This window comes from Coloeus monedula (genome assembly GCF_965178545.1).
Source record: "Coloeus monedula genome assembly, chromosome: 16".
Classification (NCBI taxonomy): domain Eukaryota; kingdom Metazoa; phylum Chordata; class Aves; order Passeriformes; family Corvidae; genus Coloeus; species Coloeus monedula.
Window position 1 is genome coordinate 4,057,116 of NC_138796.1, and position 19,255 is coordinate 4,076,370.

The window sequence follows — 19,255 nt, forward strand, 5'->3', positions numbered from 1 at the left end:
TTAACTCTTTTGGATGCCAAGTGCAGGAGGAAGAGGAAAATGCAATATTGGCAGGCTGGATACAGCACAGTGCTTCTGATCATAGGGCAAGTTTAGCTACAGTCTGATGATTACAGCACATACAGTCAAGGATTTGATCTGTTCCCATCTGTGCATTATCTGAGTATCTAAACAATTGCCCTAATGCATTTGAAAACTTTAAAATATAAAAAGAAAACTAACAAAGCTGATGGTATCTCCAGATCACTGTGTGAAGTACTAATAAGCAACTGTGTTATACAACCCGTGTTCAACAGACTGAAAATGATCTTTCCCAAATCCAAATGACATCCTTCTGAAGCTGAAAGTGAGAGATTACAGCTGGCTGAGCACACACTGTACTGTACATTCATTTTAAAAGCTGCCATTGTAAAAGACTCTCCAGGCTTGATGTTGGGTTTCTTTGCTCTTCTTATTAAGAGCTGCAAAGTTCCTCATATTTAACAGTAATTACAGGGGGAGATGGAGAAAAACTAATGAGACAGAGAGAGGTTTCTTTTTTTAAAGAGGTGCAGTAAGATTAATAGCAAGACTATGGGCTATATATGTTATTTTTATTTCATCACCTCCAAACACGATAAATATTTTCAATTGGAAAAAATTATGAGTATAAAATTTAGTATTATCTTTACAAATCCTTTACAGCCTCTGTATGTGACATCCTCTCCTTCCCTCCACCAGACAACAATTATGACACAAAAATACTCTCAGGACAGCAGCTGCAGAACTTGTCTGATGCGCTCGCACTTCTCCAGCAGGTCTGGGTCTTCTCCATCAGAACCATCAAACTCCTTCATAAAAGCTTCTGCTTTCTGCACAGTTTTGTCTCGTGCACTGCCCTGAAGCCCTTGCAGATAATCCAGTAAAATGGTGAAATACTTGTCTGGAACCTTAAAAGAAAAAACAAAAGGAAGGAAAATCAGCTTTATTTTCTCCCCTCTCAATACTTATTTACAATCACATCACAGCAACACCTGAAAGACAACTAGGAAAACGGCATGGGCTTTGGTGTTTGCCAAAGTCCAACTCCAAGTGGAAATCCAAGTGGAAATGTTTCCTGCCAAGGTTCAAGCTGCCAGGAGGGAAGGACCCTGGTGAGAGGACTGTCATGTGCTTGGATGGGCAAAGCATCTGAGAGGAAATGCTCGGCAGATGTGGAAATGCTCATCAGCAAATGCAAACACTGCCTGACAGGGAGCCCAAGGCTCTGAGGGTTGGTGGAAAAAAAAACCAAAACACATTAGCCAAATCCTCCTTTTGGAAACACAGATGCAAATCTTACTAAAATCGGTGAGAATTGCATGCAAATGTCTGAAGAAAGAATTTTGCTGGAATTCCCCTTGCTCTTACCCAAAAATTGTTTGCTGAGATACCACCCACCATTGCACACTTTGACAGAATGCTTATACAAAGGAATAGAACTTAATTTGAAAGCAAACTGAAATTCAGACATATGGAAATAATTTTTAAATCATGCTGACTAAAACTGATAGGCTCTACCACCGTGTCCAACATTAAAAGCACTTTAGTCATCTACAATTGCCTTACCCCTGTTTCACTCCCTTTCTAATTAACTAGTCAGAGATTAAGTTTTAGCTTATCTTGTACAACATACAATTTAAATGATCATTATATTAATCTTGACAACAACTTAGCAAAGACTTTGGAATGATTTATTCAGTACTTTATACTGAAGTGCTTTCAAAAGTAATAGGTGAGCAAACCTACGCTGATCTTAACTTCGTGTTGTGTGTCTGTGGAACAGGCTCCAGCCAATAACAGGATATTTTTTGCTGTGAATCATGAGATGTTAAAATGATCTCATCCTGCAAATATGTTTCTCCATGTTTAACTTTACACATATAACTTGACATGAGTCAAGTTAAACACATACGTAAGTATTTAAAGGATTCGAGACTAATTATTCGAGGGCGGTTTCAATTCTGCAAAGTACCAACATTTCAGAGAAGACAGAGCTTCAACAGACACTTAATTTACAACTTACTTCTCCATGGACATTTGGCAGCAGAACTTTGATCACTAAAACCTTCTATCACTCCAAAAGAAGAGGAAGAAAGAATATTCCAACACTGCCTTCATCAATCAGGGGTATTACAAAGTAATAAATCAAAACTAAAGTCTGTGTTCAGCCTCCTAACTTGTACACTATGGAAAACCTTCTAATTCTTCACACAAACACTCTTGCATTAAAGAAACAATACAGTTACAAAAGAAATATTAATTTTACAATGATTAACACTGAAATGGATGATATATGAAGCGTTGCTATACTATACAAATCAAACACAGTGAAAGATATCTGTATTTTTGGAAGTTTTCACTCACAGTAAGCTGGTACTAATAACAGATGAACCCATTTAGACACAAACAATTCCAGTGTGACAGCGCTCCTTTAATACACATACTCAGTACTAAGCTTTTAAAGCTCAGCAACATTTCCATGTTTCAAACCTTGGCCAAGTTATCTCTGTAATTTACAACTCTTGTTCTCAGACCTCATGGCACAGACATACCTGTGGAACTACAGTTATTATTATATCATTTAAGCAAAATGCTTGAGGGGGCAATTGAAAGCCTGCTCTAAATTTAGAAATACTAAGCATGCAGACTTAACATGTGGCTGCCTGAAGCCTAGAAAACATTTAGCATTTGGCCCTGAGGGTGCTCAAGTGTTCAAAAAGTCTGATTTTTTCCTTTAACATAACACAGCTCTGAGGTTTATTTCATCAGGAGCTCAGAACACAGCACCCCGTGGGCAAGGTAAGATCGTATTTCCTCCTGGCTTACACAGACAGTAGAGCCACAGCAAGGACTGGAACACACAAAGTACCAGCAAAGAAAGTTAATGAAATCCAAATTCTAGTTCCTCAAATATAGTACAAAAGCAGTCATTTCAGGGGTCTTGGCGAGGTTTTTCAAGGAGGAACATAATCCTTGCTCCAAGGTCAGTTCAAGGCTGGTTTGAAATTGAAGATCAAGATCTCCCACCATGGCATTGGCAGTCGAAGCAAGTCTTATGGGATTTTGTTATTATTCTTTTGTTAAACTGTTTTGACCATTTTCTTGTTTCTTCTTCTCTCTCACACACCAAATCTTGCCTCTGTCCTAACTTCCTAATATGCACTAGAGCTGATTAATATGGAAATAACCCCAAGTGAAATAAATACGGAAATAACCCCAAGTGAAATAATTCCTGTCTTAGGGAAAAGGCAGGAAACATTACAAAAGAGTACCAGGAAAAGAACAGTTATCACTTTTAAATTATCCTGTGCAACTCTGAAGTGTTCAGACCTGGAGACCTGCAGACACCCACATATTTTGCAAAGCAAACACAGACACCAGCCCAGAGCAGCTCAGCTCGTTGCCTCCAGGCTGCATTTTGTGCCACCTTCTGCAGAAGCTTCAGACACCCCTCCAGGCCCTGAAGTCCAGAAGCTGAAGACTGTTCTAGTAACGTCCTAAAAATGCTGTGCCAGATGATAAAGACCAACAAATGACCTAGTGCTTGTTTTGTTCTGGGTGCTGGAGAAGTTTACACACCATAGGTACACAGGCCTGGCTGGGAAGCTGTCAGCCAACCACCAGATGGATTTTAAAGGAGCTTAAAAAACCATTCATCTAGCAAACAATTTCAAAACCTCGACTTATTTCTTAGAGAAAGAGGCCTATCAGTACAGGAAACTCAATTCAGGCCTTTGCATGGCTCTTCAGTAGGCATCCAAGTGACACCGTGAGATCAAAGATGTGGCTTAGGAAGGAAAGAAACTTATGTCTCCTTTTGTACTTTAGTCATGCTTGGATTACCAACAGATTTTATTCTGTAATGGACAGGAAGCTGAATTTGGGTATAAAAAAATATTCAAAAGAAGCTGGGTGTGCCCTCCCTATGGTCCTGATGAAGAAAGAGACTTCATCATACGCTTAATTATAAGCACTTGAGCAGTTGTACTAACTTCACTGAATCTGGATGCAGATGTTAATCATTCTCTGAAGCTCATATTCAATGCCTCTCTGATTATTAAACTACAAAATATGTGAGTTTAAATTAACCAGAGCACTTCCATCAGAATTTAAAATAAAAGGAAATTTCATTTCAATGTTGAGAAATAAGGAGATAATCTGTGTTTTGATACATAAAACAAATGCTACTTACAGTTCATTGTGTCCCAGTGTATTTCAACACAAACCCCAAAGTAAACAGGTAAAAAAAGCAAAATCATCACTCTGCCTGCCAAACAATTTCTAGGTAGCTTTGAAGAGCATACATTGATTTTGAGAGGTTGATAAAGACTTTTAAAGGAGAAACTTAAAAAACAGAAGACAGAGCAAACAACGCAGAAACCAAAATCAAATTTGTACTCTGCAACTCATCTTTTTAAAGTATTTACACCATGTGAACATTTTTGCCTTCATGAAACTCTGCTGTTAATGATCTGGCTGTCTAAAAAGGTAACACCCAGAGTCAGGTGATTGGCTTAAGAGCAAGATCGGTATGAGTAAATGTTCAAGTGCACACAAAAAAATCAGCAAAACCTAACTGAATATCAACAAAATGAACCAATAAGTGAGGCACTGTGCAAATGGGAGATGTTTGTTCTATTGCACAACAAAATGAATGACCTGAAATCCTCATTTGATACCACGACGGTCAGACACTTATTGGAAATTCAATTTATGTTGTTTTTTAAGTTATGAAATGAATGGATTTCTGTATGGATGCAAGCCTGGCTTCTGGTTATACTTTATGCTCTTCACAATCAACATCGGGTTTCACTTATATTTAAATGAGAGAGCTATTTTAACATCTTGGCAATATGGATGTACATCTTCTGTGGAGCCAGAGATATCTGAAACAATATGAGAGCTGCGGTTTGCAGTATTGGGTTCCACATTAGGAAATTCAAATTAAGGATATGACTCAAATTCTCAGCAAACTCCAGATTTAAATAAAACATGAATCTGCTCTCTTTATGCTTGATATCCATCAAGTATAAAAATCTATCATACACAGGACAATGAACACCAACAAAATAAAAAGATCAATGATAAGCAATTAAAATGCTTCAGCATCTTGGTTAAAAATTTGTAAATTATTAAAAAATTATGAGACAAGTGCATGGCTAGTACTAGGAAGTTTTGGTTAATAAAGAATAGCTATAACTAATGAATAAGACTATGTCATATTTGTTCTGAGAAAAAGCAGCATGAATACAAACCTTGTCTTTATCATACATGTGCAGGAGAAGCCACGTCTGTCTTGTCTTTTGAAACTTCCATTCTTCTGGGTTTTTAGACCAGCTGTAGAAAATAAGGAAAAAAAATTGCTTAAACTGTGATATCAAACCATTCTTTATTTAGAAAATATTCCCTACAATTCTTCCAAGTGACTCTTTGTACGCACGACACGGAGTTTCATGGCACTGTGGGACACAGATACTGGCACATGTTTTGTACAAGGCCACCTGGCTTCTGTGCCAAAAAATCATAGGAAGATATCATAGCCAAGAAGGTTATAAATTTTCCCCAGAAAGCAGTGATTCCTTGAAGTTAAATATCAAGTCCCACTCCCCAGCTTTGGCCCATCCTTTATGAGAGGTCATTGCCCTCGTTTGACCAGGACAAGTGAGCACCCCAAATCTTTACCCCTGCTGCAGGGCTGAGTATCTGGGGAGGTGGAGGGGACAAGAATCAAGTTTGGGCTTCAGAAAGTTGGTATTTCACATTTATCTGAAATTTATATGAAATTAAGCAGCCTCTGAGAGACTTGTGCTACAATGGTCACCTCAGCAATGGCTGCAGCCCATCACAGATGGCTCTTCTAGAGCAGACAAAATTCATCCTTCAGGAGCAAATGTTTTAAGGCTTGGGCTTGTCTAAATGTGTGACTTAAATGCTTATATTTATAGGCTGGAAAAATGGGGGGTTATGTCTTTCATGAGGAATACTTGAATACTGTTAAAAGTGAGAGGCTAAACAAATTATTAACATCTGCAAATGTTTTTCGGCTGTTTAGCAAACACATTTTCAATATGCAAAATTTTAGCTGGGTTAAAATAGCACATTTATGTGCATCTTGAACATGTTTTTAAAGCTGGTATATTCTGGTTTAGATGAAGAAAGAGGCATTTATTTCTATTAAAAAATGAGCAAACCAGTAAATCTCGCTATAAAATGAAGGCTACTTTTTAAAATTATGTGCTTGAAAATATGTATTGTAACACATACAAAATCTGACAGTATGCTAAAGTATCACTTGAAAAGAAAGAAAAAAAATATAAGGAAAAAACCCAGAAACTTTCACATTTATTTGATTTTTCTCTAAAGAAAAGTAGGTCTCCAGAGGGTAGCATGCAAGATGCCATTAATGTTCCAGCTTGTTTTACACAGCAATAGAGAGCACAGAAATCAGTTGAAAAGCCAGCTGGGTAGGAGAATTAGTATTGTTTAAACACTGTCAAGTCTAATAAAGCAAAAGAGTCCTCATCTCTGGTGAATGCTGCACCAGCAAATACATTGTTCAGTCAATTCAATGAAAGAGAAAAAAATGAGACAACAAATTTGTACAGAAAGGTTTCATGGAATCCTCTGAAGAAAATCTAAAGAAAAAGATTATTGTCTTGATGTTCAAATTCAAGATAAAGAACCACAGCTTATCATTAGTTAAACATAATAAAATAGCTTATAACCAAAATATAAGGCAGAAATCAGACAATTAACAGTAAACCAGGAAGGACAGACAAAACATGAAAAACCACAATATATCATCCTTTACATGCTCAAGTTAAACCTCCAGATGAGCTGATTTAGAGGCTTCTTTTGGAACACTGTGAATAAATAAGCAGAAGTTTGCAAAACCAATATTGCACAAAAGCAGAAGGCCAAAAAGCTGACTGAAAATGTTACAGAATTAAATAAGAAACTACTATTATGGTGAAACCATCCCTTCTCCCACTGCCACCAGGCTAGAAACCACAGTATTTGCAAAGCAAAATCACACAACCCTTGGTGTCACTTGTCTTTGCAGCAAAGTGCCCAACTGGACAACAAATGGCACCACCTGAAGTGAGAGGAGCCAACAGAGAATGAGGTAAAAAAGGTTTTTCTTGTGGGTGCAGTTCGTGGGGTCAACAACCACCTGCTCATCTGTACCCACTTGCTCTGTTTGCCAGGCAAACACAGCAACTCCTAACTGTGCAACTGGGACTTCTGCCACAAGTCCTTCACAAGAAACAAAATAAAGCAATGACAGCACTTGCTGATTTTTTTTAGCGTGTTCTTTCATGACGTTCATCCTCAAGAAGAAAGAGGTAAGTTTAAAATTCTTTTCTACATAAATAAAGCGTGGAAACAGTTCACATTACGGTCTTTGCAAGGTGACAAGAACAAGCTGAGTGGCAGATCTGTGACTGCATCCCAGGAAAACAGGCCCTCTGCTAATGGAAACCTTTAAATTTCTCTAAACCATTCTATGGATTTCAACCTTTGTGATGATATGCATTGGTCAGACACACCACAGAGTACTCTGAATCTTCTGCTCTCTGCTAATTTTATGTTTCTATCACAGTATCACCTGAGTACTGTTGGCATTAAAACTTGAAAAATACAGCCTGATTTCGTTTAATCTCCTATAAAACTATTGGATGTTAAAATATCTTTATTACCTAGTTTATAAACAACTGAGACCAACAAATGAGTGCACTATAAGGTTAATTGCTCTTATTAACCTATTACCAAAACCATATGCTCTCTTCTACGTGTTAAGGCAAGCGGTTGTACTCCTGCATCCAAGACTCCATATGGACTTCCACTCCTGTGAATTCTCTTGTAGAAACAAACAAAAGCTTTAGTATGTCTTCCTGAAAGGTTGTGCTCTGTATACACCACAATAATTCACATAAACAACAAATACTTTACCATAATCAACTGCAGAAAGTACATTTGTGTCCATTAGGGCACCAGAGCCTCACAAGCCATTTCTTTCGTTTTGTGGCCTGTCCTATTAGAATCAAACACTAAATTATTACAACAAGAAAAACCAGTATTTTCCTTAATAGCTATCGGTGTACTTGTATTTTCAGAAAACACTCCTAAGTTTTTAACTGGTACGCCAACCACGGCTGTATCAACAACTCCTGTTTCTTCCTCTTCAGAAAAATGGTCCTTCTCTTGACCCGAATTCCTATCAAACTGTGGGCAAAACACTCCTGATAACGGGTGCACAATCTTTAATGCAGATACCATGACAGTTGCTCCCCCAAACAGTTATTAAAATAAAACTTTTCCACTGGTTCCTATGACTATGACAGCTTTTTCCTACTCCTGTGACAGCTTTAAAATCTATGGAAAGTATCGCTCCATGACAAAGTGAGAGCAGTATCTCTTTTTATCAGGATGACATCATTTGTACATTTTTAGAAATGCTCAACTTTTAAACTAGAGAAGTTCAACCCTTGCAACACACGAGAGGTCTCATTTTGCTGTTTACATGCAGATAAGCTTCCTTGACATATTACAGCAGGAGAAAAGGCTTTTCCTTTGACTGATCAAATATACAGAGCAAGACCAACTACGTTACAGTTAAACCCCGTTTTTATAGACAATCACAACCTCTTTCGCAGTTTGAATTCACTTGGTAGCTTCTAGAATTATCTGTGTCAGGATGTAATACAAACTATGGAATTGGATGAAAAATATACATGTGTAAAACATGTATTTTTCCAGTGTGCCTCGGGCTAATTTTCAATCCATTGTACAAACGCTAATCGCCTTCTTTAAACAGCTAATGTTTGAATCTTTCTCATGAGCTCCAGCTCATTGAAAAAACACACTGGTTGACTTTAGTTAAAGAGAACTTAAATGTTTGTGCAAATGATCATCCTAAATGGCTTTGAAATTGAATAGACGGAGGAAATGAATCAAATAAATCAAGCAGCTTAGGAAATTTTACATTTGGGCTTTTGTTTTTTAGCAGGAGAGTCTTATGTAGAAAAGCTGCCCAAGATTCTCACTAGTCTATCTCATAAATGACTTTTAGTGTCTACAGGCATCTCCCATAAATCTATTCCCAAAACACAGAAATTGAGGCAGTGTAAGTAGGCAAACAGAAGGCAACGGGTGGTGTGCAGGGCAGAGCTCTCGCTGGGATGTCCAGGGAGAAGGAGATGGGGAAGGGAAAGCAGGAAAATTGGTTCCAGAGACACAGTATGAGAAAAACATTATTGTTATAAATTGGATTCAGGAAGTCAACACAATGCATCTGCTGAGACTACTGGCCAGGACAAAGCTCTCCAGAGCTGTCACAACTGGCAAAAAATCACTGACAGCAGAAAAGCTCTGTGCTGAGAACCAACCCTTTTACTGATTCAACTTGAGAAAATTATCATTGGGTAGGAGGCAAGTTTCAAGAAAACAGAAAGACCAACAGGGATGTGACTGCTGACACCTTCCAGAGCACACGAGAGCACTGCTGCTTGCCAGATGCAAGGACACGTAGCCTCACATACATCCACTGCTCCAGGTGAGTGCCCCTGGCAGAGCAGCCCACCCTGGATACACCTTTCAGCCTGGCTATCTATCCAAGGAAAAGCAGATTGCCACCAAATTGGGATTTCACCAGCATACAGCCCGGGTTTAGCATCAGGGAATTAACTTGAAAGGTTTCTCCAGCCCTGAGGACCAGCTCAGAGCACAGCCTCCTGCTGCTCTCCTGTGATTTATCCCATGCCTGACATTCCCAAGTTTCCCTCAAAGGAGAGACAAAGCCATGGGTCTGGCCCATTACACCAAAGTCAGGGCTTAAACTGAAAAGATCTATGGAAAACGTTAAAAGCAGCATTCTACACTACACAAAAATGGTCCCATTCTTCCCAACTCATTCATCTGGGTTCTTTTCTGTTCTGATACACCAGTTATTCACCAGCCTGCAACCTGTCCTTAAGGATCACCTGTGTTCTTCTACAAACCCCCCAAGGAAGGCTGAACAGGAGTTATGGCACACGATTAAGGCTTGCAGGAATCAGGTTAGGTGCATTATTCCCCAAACTCTCTGCAAACAGCATCATTTCTGAGCTCATTGCCCTACCTGTAAAATATGGATAACAGGTGTTTCCTCAATGAAGAACAACCATACTCCAAAAAATTCCCTCAAAGATATTTAAAGCCTTGCTGAAACACTTGGCACTCAAGGGATCTGCTGGAATATTTCACAGTGCAGTGCATACAAGAGCAGCCCCTTTAAAACCCCATGCCCTGGTGTTTAAGGCAACTCTCTGCCCTTATAAGGCCCGAATTTGGAAACTCTGAATGCTGTTATCAGGTCAGTCCAGAGGTGAGCCCAATGCACATATGGCCAACAGGTGAGCAGGGAACACTGCACCTCAAAGAGGCTCCCTGGAACCCCTGCAAGCAGCATGGAGGGAGCAAAAAAATTTGGCATAAGCTCGCTCTCGTGGGAGAAGAGGCACTTTGTGGATGAAGGTTTTATATAGATATATAAAAAATATATGGATATGCATGGAAGCTTAACATATGCCCCAACAGTGCATAGTGTGAAGCAGGAATAATAATTTTTCCTCCAGTTATAACACATACAATTATTTAAAGGGAAATGTAAAAGTATTTATTTTTATTGGGGGTACTCAGAGTTTCTTCTATTTCTCTAAGGGGCATTTAAAAGGGATTTACTTTTACAAAGATGTTTTTTGAAAGTCTGGTTTTCCACACAAAACTTCATGCCCAGAAAGCTGCCTCATGGTGAACTTCATCGCTCAGTCCAATGTAAGAAGAAATGTCAGTTCAGGTGCACGTGATGCTGATTGTCCTCATTTGGAAAGAACAGCCAAAATTTAAATTCTGAATAGATTTTCAGAGACTAGACTGCAACAGCTGTAGTTAAAATCCTGGAAGCACAGATCTGTGGCAAGACCCAATATTAGGCATAAGAGACAACTGTAGCCTTTAACTGTGTTTTTCTCATGTTATGGATGAGTCTGTTTATTTCCCAACTCCTGGAGAAAGTTAATATATTTATGCTGATATTCTCAAATCCAGTTTGGAATCTAACTGAATTGTGACTCAGATAAAGGTTTTCCTTATTTTCCTGGAAGAGAGAAAAGACACTAATGGAGCTCGTTTGCCAAAAGAAAACTTTCTAAAATTGTCAACAGACTTTAGAATCGGTGCCACATTTTTGGTTGAAAATCCTGGCACCATTTTTCAATCTGTGGTTTAAAAACATTTTTTAATATATTCTTCCATCTGGTTTAGACACAGTATAATAACTATAGACTTGTGAAAAGGCAAGAGGAGGAAGCTTTTTTTTTTTTTCAATTTAGGAATCACACATGCAGGAAAAAATAAATGCTTTTAAGTGTCCCATTTTCATCCTGATGTCCAGCATTAGGACAGATTGTATCTGTACAGCAAACAGGTCACAGGATTTTCTTAGAAAGTATTTATAAAGTGAAGGGAAGGGGCCTTTGTGCCATAAAGCCAAGCTTTGATTAAATCTACATAAAATGTTTATCACAGCTTATCTTTTATTCTACGTACTTTTATCACTTGCCATTATTTGTAACGTTTTATATTATGTTTGCATCCTGCAGCTTCAGCCAAGCTAGAAATCCTCTTCCTCCCCCACCACAGGCTCTGTTCAAACACAACATGAGACGTTCCCTTGAAGAGCTTCAAGTGTAAACAGATGAGACAGATGACTGGTGGGAAGAAAAGCTGACCCAGAAAATTGTCCCAATGCCTCAAAACCATGCAGCAGGTCGTGAGCAGAGCTCCTATCTCTTACACCTGGAACAATACACGTGGGGTGCCTCCCTGTGATTCAGCTTCTCATAGACACCAACCCACCTGCAAATGCCAACAGCATTCCACTGGGGAAAAAAACCTTTCTAATTTCTTAAAAAATTATTGTCCTGATACAGTTATTTACTTGCTGATATCTGCATTAGCCCACCTGCAGCAAAACTGCATTTTGATTTGAAAAAAAAAAATATATATAGCAGTAATAACATGCTGAGAACTTGCTGTTGTTTTCAGTAATAACAAAAAGGTCAGGCTTGAAAGCCCATAGCTACTATTACTGTATTTCTAAGCTAAATGTGCTTTTTATTTTACATACATTCATAAAAAGAACACAAAGCAGGAGTTGAACTATCACAGAAGAAGAATAAAAAATAGAATTTGAGCCCTTCACAGCCCTGCAAGGAATATACAACCAAGTGCTATCCCAAAGTCCCATCTCCTCTCCAGATGTCCATCTTTTCTTGCACTTAATTCTGGTCACACTGATGCCTGAACCAGAAATAAGGGAAAGGGAAAATGAAAACAACTGTTATGCCTCCCTCCCATGAAGAACATCCTGGGGGGTACGAGGAGATAAAGAGGGCCTCACACTCTGTATGAAAATCATGTAAGGAGCCAGCTGCACGTAAAATCCTTTCCAAAAGTTGGCAAAAGTCCATTTATAGAAATGCTTTCTGAAGATCAGATGGGGGATATGCTACCCTCATGCTACCCAGAAAAAACAAATATGGTCAATTCTCTTCTCCCTTACTGTTACACCAAAAAATCTCTGACTGTGGTACAGAATACTCCTGCAAGGGCACAGATTCAAGCTGAGTAGCTCATTTTCATTGCTTTTAAAATTTTAAATCAGCTTCTAAAACTTTAAAGGTTCGTACAAACAACAAAACAAAACAAAACACACCAGCACCAAAACCCCCCCCCAAAAAAAAAAACCCCAACAACAAAAAAAACAAAACAAAACAAAAAAACCAAAAACCCCAACAACAACAAAAAAAACAAACAACAAACCACCCAAACTTTTGGCTTTTATTAATAAAACACAAGAAGTGTATGAAAGTGTCATGGTTTTCCATATAGCGATGCTAAAAAAAAAAAATGCTGGAAGAGAAACAAACTTCATGTGAAACTTTATCTGTGAAAGTTTTTGAGGAGGGATGAAGAAATGACCATTTGGAGGAGGATTTGGATACTGAAGATGTTGGCTGATTGATTTTGCTTTGAACCAGCCAGGACACCCAAGAACCAATTTATTGCTCGTTACACTGAGTACAGGTTTGTGTTCCTCAGCTCTGCACGGGCTGTTTCAGGCTGCCCTGAGGCTGCAAGGTGATGCTGGCACCCTGGGAAGGTGCCTGATCCAGCTGGGGCACTGATCAGCAGCACTGCTGAAAATGGGCTGTCTTTTTGTACCCAGATGTCTTCAATTTGTCAGGTTGGGTGTTCCTGAAGGCCTAAGGGATTTCCACAGCCAACAACTGCTCTTCTGCAGTTCCAAAGTCCAGAGCAGCATTTCACTGTACCAAGAAAAGCAGTGCTCTCGTTCTGCTAAGGAGATGCCAAATGCTGAGCTGCCCTACATCCCAGAACCAGGCACGCTCTTCCTTTCTGGCTCAGCATCCAGCAGATCTAGTCCCAGCTGCAGGGAGCCCAGCTGGCCTTCTCTCCTCCCCACAAGATTCAAATCCTGTTCTGCATGTTTCCCAATAGGGTTTCCCAATAGGGTTTCCCCACCTCCCTGAGGAACAGGAGCTGCTTAGAGGGTGGATCATGGTCTCAGTGAACCTGAGGGGTGAAACCCAGCCCAGCTGTCTGGAGGATGGCCAGGCAGGCTGGGTGACAGCAGCATCTGTGAAGAGACACCACCAGTGTCCTCTCCTTGCCTGACAACCCTGACAAAGAACTGGCCTCAAATCAATCCCATCCCTTGTGGTGTCCAAGGATTCCCTCATGCACCCTCCAGGAAATGGGAAATCCCTCCCTCAGATGGAAGCTGAACCTTGAGCCTGTGCTGCAGGACTGGCCTTGTAACTCCTCTACAGAGCTGGCCTGTTCTGGTGGCCATGTCCTGCAGGTACACAGCTGCCAAACTGCCAAATATTGGACTGTCAAAATTCCTACTGAGTCCCTTTACCAAAGTGAGCTCTCTTAGGACAGTACTGAAGAACTGCTATTTATTAATTTGGATATCAGCCCTTGAGGCACTGTTGCAGCAATTACATTTGTGGGCTTTTTTAATTTTAAATGAAATCCATGTATTTTTATAACTGGCTAGTTAGGCAAAGTTCATTTTTGCTACTCAATGTAGCCCTCTTCAAATAACCCATCACACAAGTGGCTCTTACAGTGCATCTGAGAAGTACCACAATTTGGGGCTATTCTGGACCAATGACAAGAATATATATAGAAGCTTTAAAAAAAACCCCAAAACAAAAAAGACGTCAACCATCCTTGTCATTTGGTACATCCCAATTTGGACATCCCACGGCTGCATTCATTAGGAACTATGGCAGAGGCGGATGGAGATGGAGTGTTGCAGACCCCATGGCATCTGAATCTCCCAAGCTGTAATCTTACAGAACGATTTACTCTTCTTTTTGCAGAAGAGCTCTAAAAAGGGACAACATCAAGATCAAGATCAACCTAAAAGCACTCAGCAGTTCACAGCCCACTCACATTTTTTCAATTTAGCTGAGATATTCAGCTATCTCTCACTGCACAATAAAATCTGCTGTCACACCAAGGTGTTTAGGACAGTGTAAGATTCCCCTCTTCTAATACCCTGTGACGTGTGTTGCACTACTAAGATTTTAAGTCGTGTATGCTCAAAGAAATGGATCTACCAATTACTGCTTCCTGCAGATGGCTCTCATTCCAATTCAATTTCACTCATATAAAAGTAATTACTGATACCTTTTTAGGCATCATCATATTAATAAACGTGTGAAGGAGGAGACAAGTTTTATTAAGGATCTAGTTTTATTATTTCAAAACTATTTCTTGTTATTCTAACTCTGGTTAGGAAGCCTTGACAGCTCCCTGGAGCTAATTGATTAATAATCATTGCCAACAGCATTTTAAATTTTAATTTTGGCTTTGGCTGACTAGTCTAAATGATTCCCTAGAGCTACGAAACTCCTCACCACTACTACGAGTATTTGGGCACTGGATGAATAGTTTGAATGTGTTTGAGGAAGTGAGTAGCGGTGTTAATTCTCCCAGATCTGAATTTTATGACACAGAGAAAACATAAAAACTCCCTTTTGCGTTTCTGCCATGTCAAGAACCTAGTCTGAATGGAAGAAGATGGGTGAGCACAAAATGCCTTTTCTCAAAGCCAGAAGGAGGGTTAAGGATGGGATGCCTGGGCTTGGAGCCAGGAGTGAGGCAAGGAGTTTGGGGAGCCTGGGGGGAGCAGACTTCAGAAGCTTGGAGAAAAAGCTGTGCCTCACACTCCCTCAATGCAAGCTCACTGCAAATGAAATTTTCCCAAAATAAAGCAAATAAACCTTGCCATCTGCTTTTAGTTAAAAATATCAAGAGGTAGTTTGTTGTAATATTTATATGTGAAATGGATTATTTTAATTATTGTGGTTTTATTGGACCTGAACAGTGCCAAATTCTCCCCCAACACAAATGGAAAAGATCAAAGTGCTTGTGTGAGGTTTTCAGTGAGGACTGAAGATGTCTCCTTATTGTCAGGATCCAGTCCTGAAGCAGACTGGTCTGTTATTAAAGACTTCTGAATCTCCCTAATATGTCTCACAAGGTTTCTAAAATTAGTATCAGATGAAATAATATATTAAAGCTGCTTAATTATTTAATCATTCAATTAGATACAATCTCTTTTGTATAATACTATGGAAAGATGAAAGCCGGATCTCAGCGATAAATATCTAATGGCTACATTTAATAAACTGTTAAGAAAATTCATTTATACTAAATTTTATTTTACTGGAAATGAGTTATTAAAAAAGGAGACATTAAATTTCCTTAACCAGGTTTGGAAATCAAGATGTTCTTTTACAGGAAAGAGAATCAGACAAAGAAACCTTAACTATTTTTACCTGAGTATTCATGGATTTAATGCGTGTCACCTGATTTTCCTCGTCTGAGGAAGCACTTTACAGTCCAGCAGTTAATTACTAATACAACTTATAGTTGTGACTACATATATGTGAAGAATTATGAGAAGTTGTAACCATCCTGCTGATAAAATTATCAATAAATAAAAGCAAACTAAATTTTGGGAAAAAAAAAACCCTAACAATTCACCAAGAATGCACTGGAAGCCTCCTCAGGCATAAAGTCATCTGAAGTGTCACCATACATCCATGGCAAAGCTGGGAATTTTTGTTCCTAGTTCTATCAGCAGCAATGAAGTGGAATAAAGCTGTTCTGATCACCTGCAGCAATACTGGGAAGGAGCACAACTGCAAGGACACCCCAACCGTGGAAGACAGAAACGCCTCCCAAGACACCCATGGAAAGGTTTGGAATACTAATCCATTAAGCCTGCATGCCCACCAGGGACTAGTGGCCTTCAGGACTGCCTTGAGATGCCACTACAGAACAAAATCCATGCAAACTTCACTTTCAAAACAAGCAACTGAGAAAAATCCTGCAGGTCTGTTGGGAGCAGACATTGGTACAGGGCCAAAGACAACAGAGCCTGTGCTCAGATGAGAAGAAGGTTATGTCTACTTTCCCTCATGTCACTTGTCTGAAAGGAGACCTTTGGACAGTACAGGGACTTTGGTGAGTCACAAACTTCATCACTGTTTAATTTATCACCTGAAAAATGGGGTAACATAGCACTTTCTCAGAGAATAAATAAATCAGTGTCAAAAGACTTTTCATTTATCAAAACACAGTTGTGATATGCTATCAGGAAGGGTATTATGGAAATTATCATTACTGTGGTGGGGAGAAGATAGAGACAGTATGGTTTTTAAAAAACAAATAAAAACCCCTTTAAAGATGGGGCTGAGCAGTCAGGTATTTTTCAGTTGATCCTGTAAATGATAGATGTCAGATGAAAGGATTTGTGAATTCATGTTAAGGATGTTATTAAATACAGCATTTCCATATGAGAATGTTTGAACAAAATGCCCAAGTAAATATTTTGACAGCTTTGTTTCACACTGAAAAAATGGTAGAAGTGCAAAGAGACAGAAGGTTCCAAAGCAAATCACTCTGCAGCTTTTACTGAAATATGCTTTGAGAGGTGTACTTGTGACCTTCCATAAAATTAATTCAAAGATTTTGAAAGACAAATAATTTGATTTAGAGCCATAAAGCAGGATTAAAGTTCCCTATTCTATTTTGATTTTTCTGTTAAATTTAGTCACCTTTTATGGTTATGGAAATTAGAAAATAAATCTCTTTCCTCTGCATAAACTAAACAGGACAAGGAGCAGATTCTGAAAGATGGAACAGCTACTGACTCTGACTGAGAGAAATTTAGCATGAACCTGAGCTTCCCTTGCTTTCTCCACTCAAGCCATACATTAGTGCTAATCAAAGGGGTAAGAAAGCTACTCCAAAACCATTCCCTACAGAAAAGTAGTTTATGCAGGATAATATTAATAGCTGAACCATAAAATGTTTGATTCAGGGAAGGTTGTGTTAGTCCAGCTGCTTTTCCAAAGCTCAGTTGAATGAGTTGCATCATAAGCATTTACTAATTTGGCTGGAAAATCATGCAATCATTAATGTTTCTAAAACTTACTTCTGAATGAGTTAAGAATACCACAGAAATACTTGCAACATCTCAGAACTTCCAGGTATAACTAAGCTTAAAAGTATTAGAAGCTGACATATCAGAATCTCCCAAACACCTATTTTGTCTCTAGAAACCAGAGCTGCTTATCCAACAAGCTGGAAATGGCAAAATACATCCAAAAATATTTTAAGCATCCAGGATCTTCACAATTCAATCCATGACTATGGAGAGGACTTGCTAGAGATTATTAGAATGAAATTATTTTACAAAGTAATTCTATCCATCTGGAGCATTTCCAGGATAGTATTACAGATAAGGTTTGTTTTCTTCCCAGAAATTATTGGTAAAAATAGCCAAGATTGGCTCTGAGCCACTTAAAAGGGGGGCTTTGTTGTTGTTCCTTCTTTTGGTTGCTGTTTTTAGAGTTGTGTAGTAAATGATACTATTATTTGTCAGCATTACCTTGAACTGACAAGTTTGTCTTCAGCAGCAGCTCAAGAAGCCTTGGTGCCCACTCTGGCTCTGGAAGTGGTGTCACTTATAAATCAGCACCATGCAGTGCCTGAGCTCATTTGCAGAGAGCCACAACTTCTTAATTAAGGCTCATCTGAGTGTGAAACTGGTTACTCAGTTTCCAGACCCAAGTACTCCTGCACAGACACCTTCCTCTGTTCAGTGCCAGGGCAGGCATCTCTTTAACCATCTGCATTGCAAAACTGGATTTGAATGGAAGAGCAGAAGACCTCTTTTTTTGGTGTGCACTCTTCACACAAAGTCTTGCTCACTCACTCTGGATAGCTGCAATATTTATAAGTGGAAAAAGACCTGAGATATAGATAAGGAACAGTAATCTGCATGATCTCACTAAATTAAGAGTAAGATATTCATGTGCTTCTTGCAAAGCAGTGAAATTGTTGTATTAGAACCATAAAAAGCAGCTAACCTAGCAGGAAGTTAATAACAGTTTAAAAGCAATTTCTGCACAATCTGACATCCTGTGGATGTCATGTGGGGGTTAGAAAAACACTGGCATGTCTCCAACACATATCTCCATATCACTTGCCATCAAGATACAGAAAAGTGAATCCAGAAGTCAAAGACTCTATCACAGGGAATGAAAATCATCGACTCAGGCTGCCACCAGACATCTTGATTAAACAGGCAGAAGCTGTATGGCACTGTTACTGAGAGTGTAATGTGACAGTCCCAGAATCCTAAATGCACAGTTTGAATAATCAGATGATAATGAGAACACTGACACCTGGAAATGGGTACCATGAAGCCAACTCTGAAACAGGAGTGTGTCTGCCTTGCTGCACGCTGAAGTGGGATGAGAAACCCTGAAAAATGTATTGTGGCTATAGTGGTATATTCATGCCAACACTGTCATTAACACAAAACTCAGTAACAGTTTGAGGGGGTGAAAAAAAAAGAAAATGCTCTTATTGTTCAGAAAAGTCCACGTGAAATCTCAACATTCTATGGCTCAAAGAATCCAATGCTGTTGCCCACAAAGCAAAGCCAGAGTGACAGGGAGCAGGCAGGAATCACAGACCCTCAGTCCCTTCTGCAGGAGCTGGAAGGCAGCTCCAGTAAAACCACATTTGTTTCCAGGTGTTGCATTTCTAGAAGGATCACAGGCACAGGAATTCAAAG

General features: G+C 39.2%; 1 protein-coding gene across 1 annotated transcript in view; it reads right to left on the bottom strand.

Annotated features, from left to right (window-relative positions):
* Nucleotides 1–576: 576 nt before the first annotated feature.
* The window catches only part of CHLSN (cholesin), a 120,509-nt gene continuing 101,830 nt past the window's right edge, over nucleotides 577–19,255 (bottom strand). The window contains exons 4-5 of the mRNA XM_082292051.1: nucleotides 5,277–5,358; nucleotides 577–929 (exon numbers count right to left, since the gene is read on the bottom strand). Of these exons, the coding sequence (XP_082148177.1) occupies nucleotides 747–929; nucleotides 5,277–5,358 (265 nt within the window). The 3' untranslated portion in view covers nucleotides 577–746. The remainder of the gene's footprint in view (nucleotides 930–5,276; nucleotides 5,359–19,255) is intronic.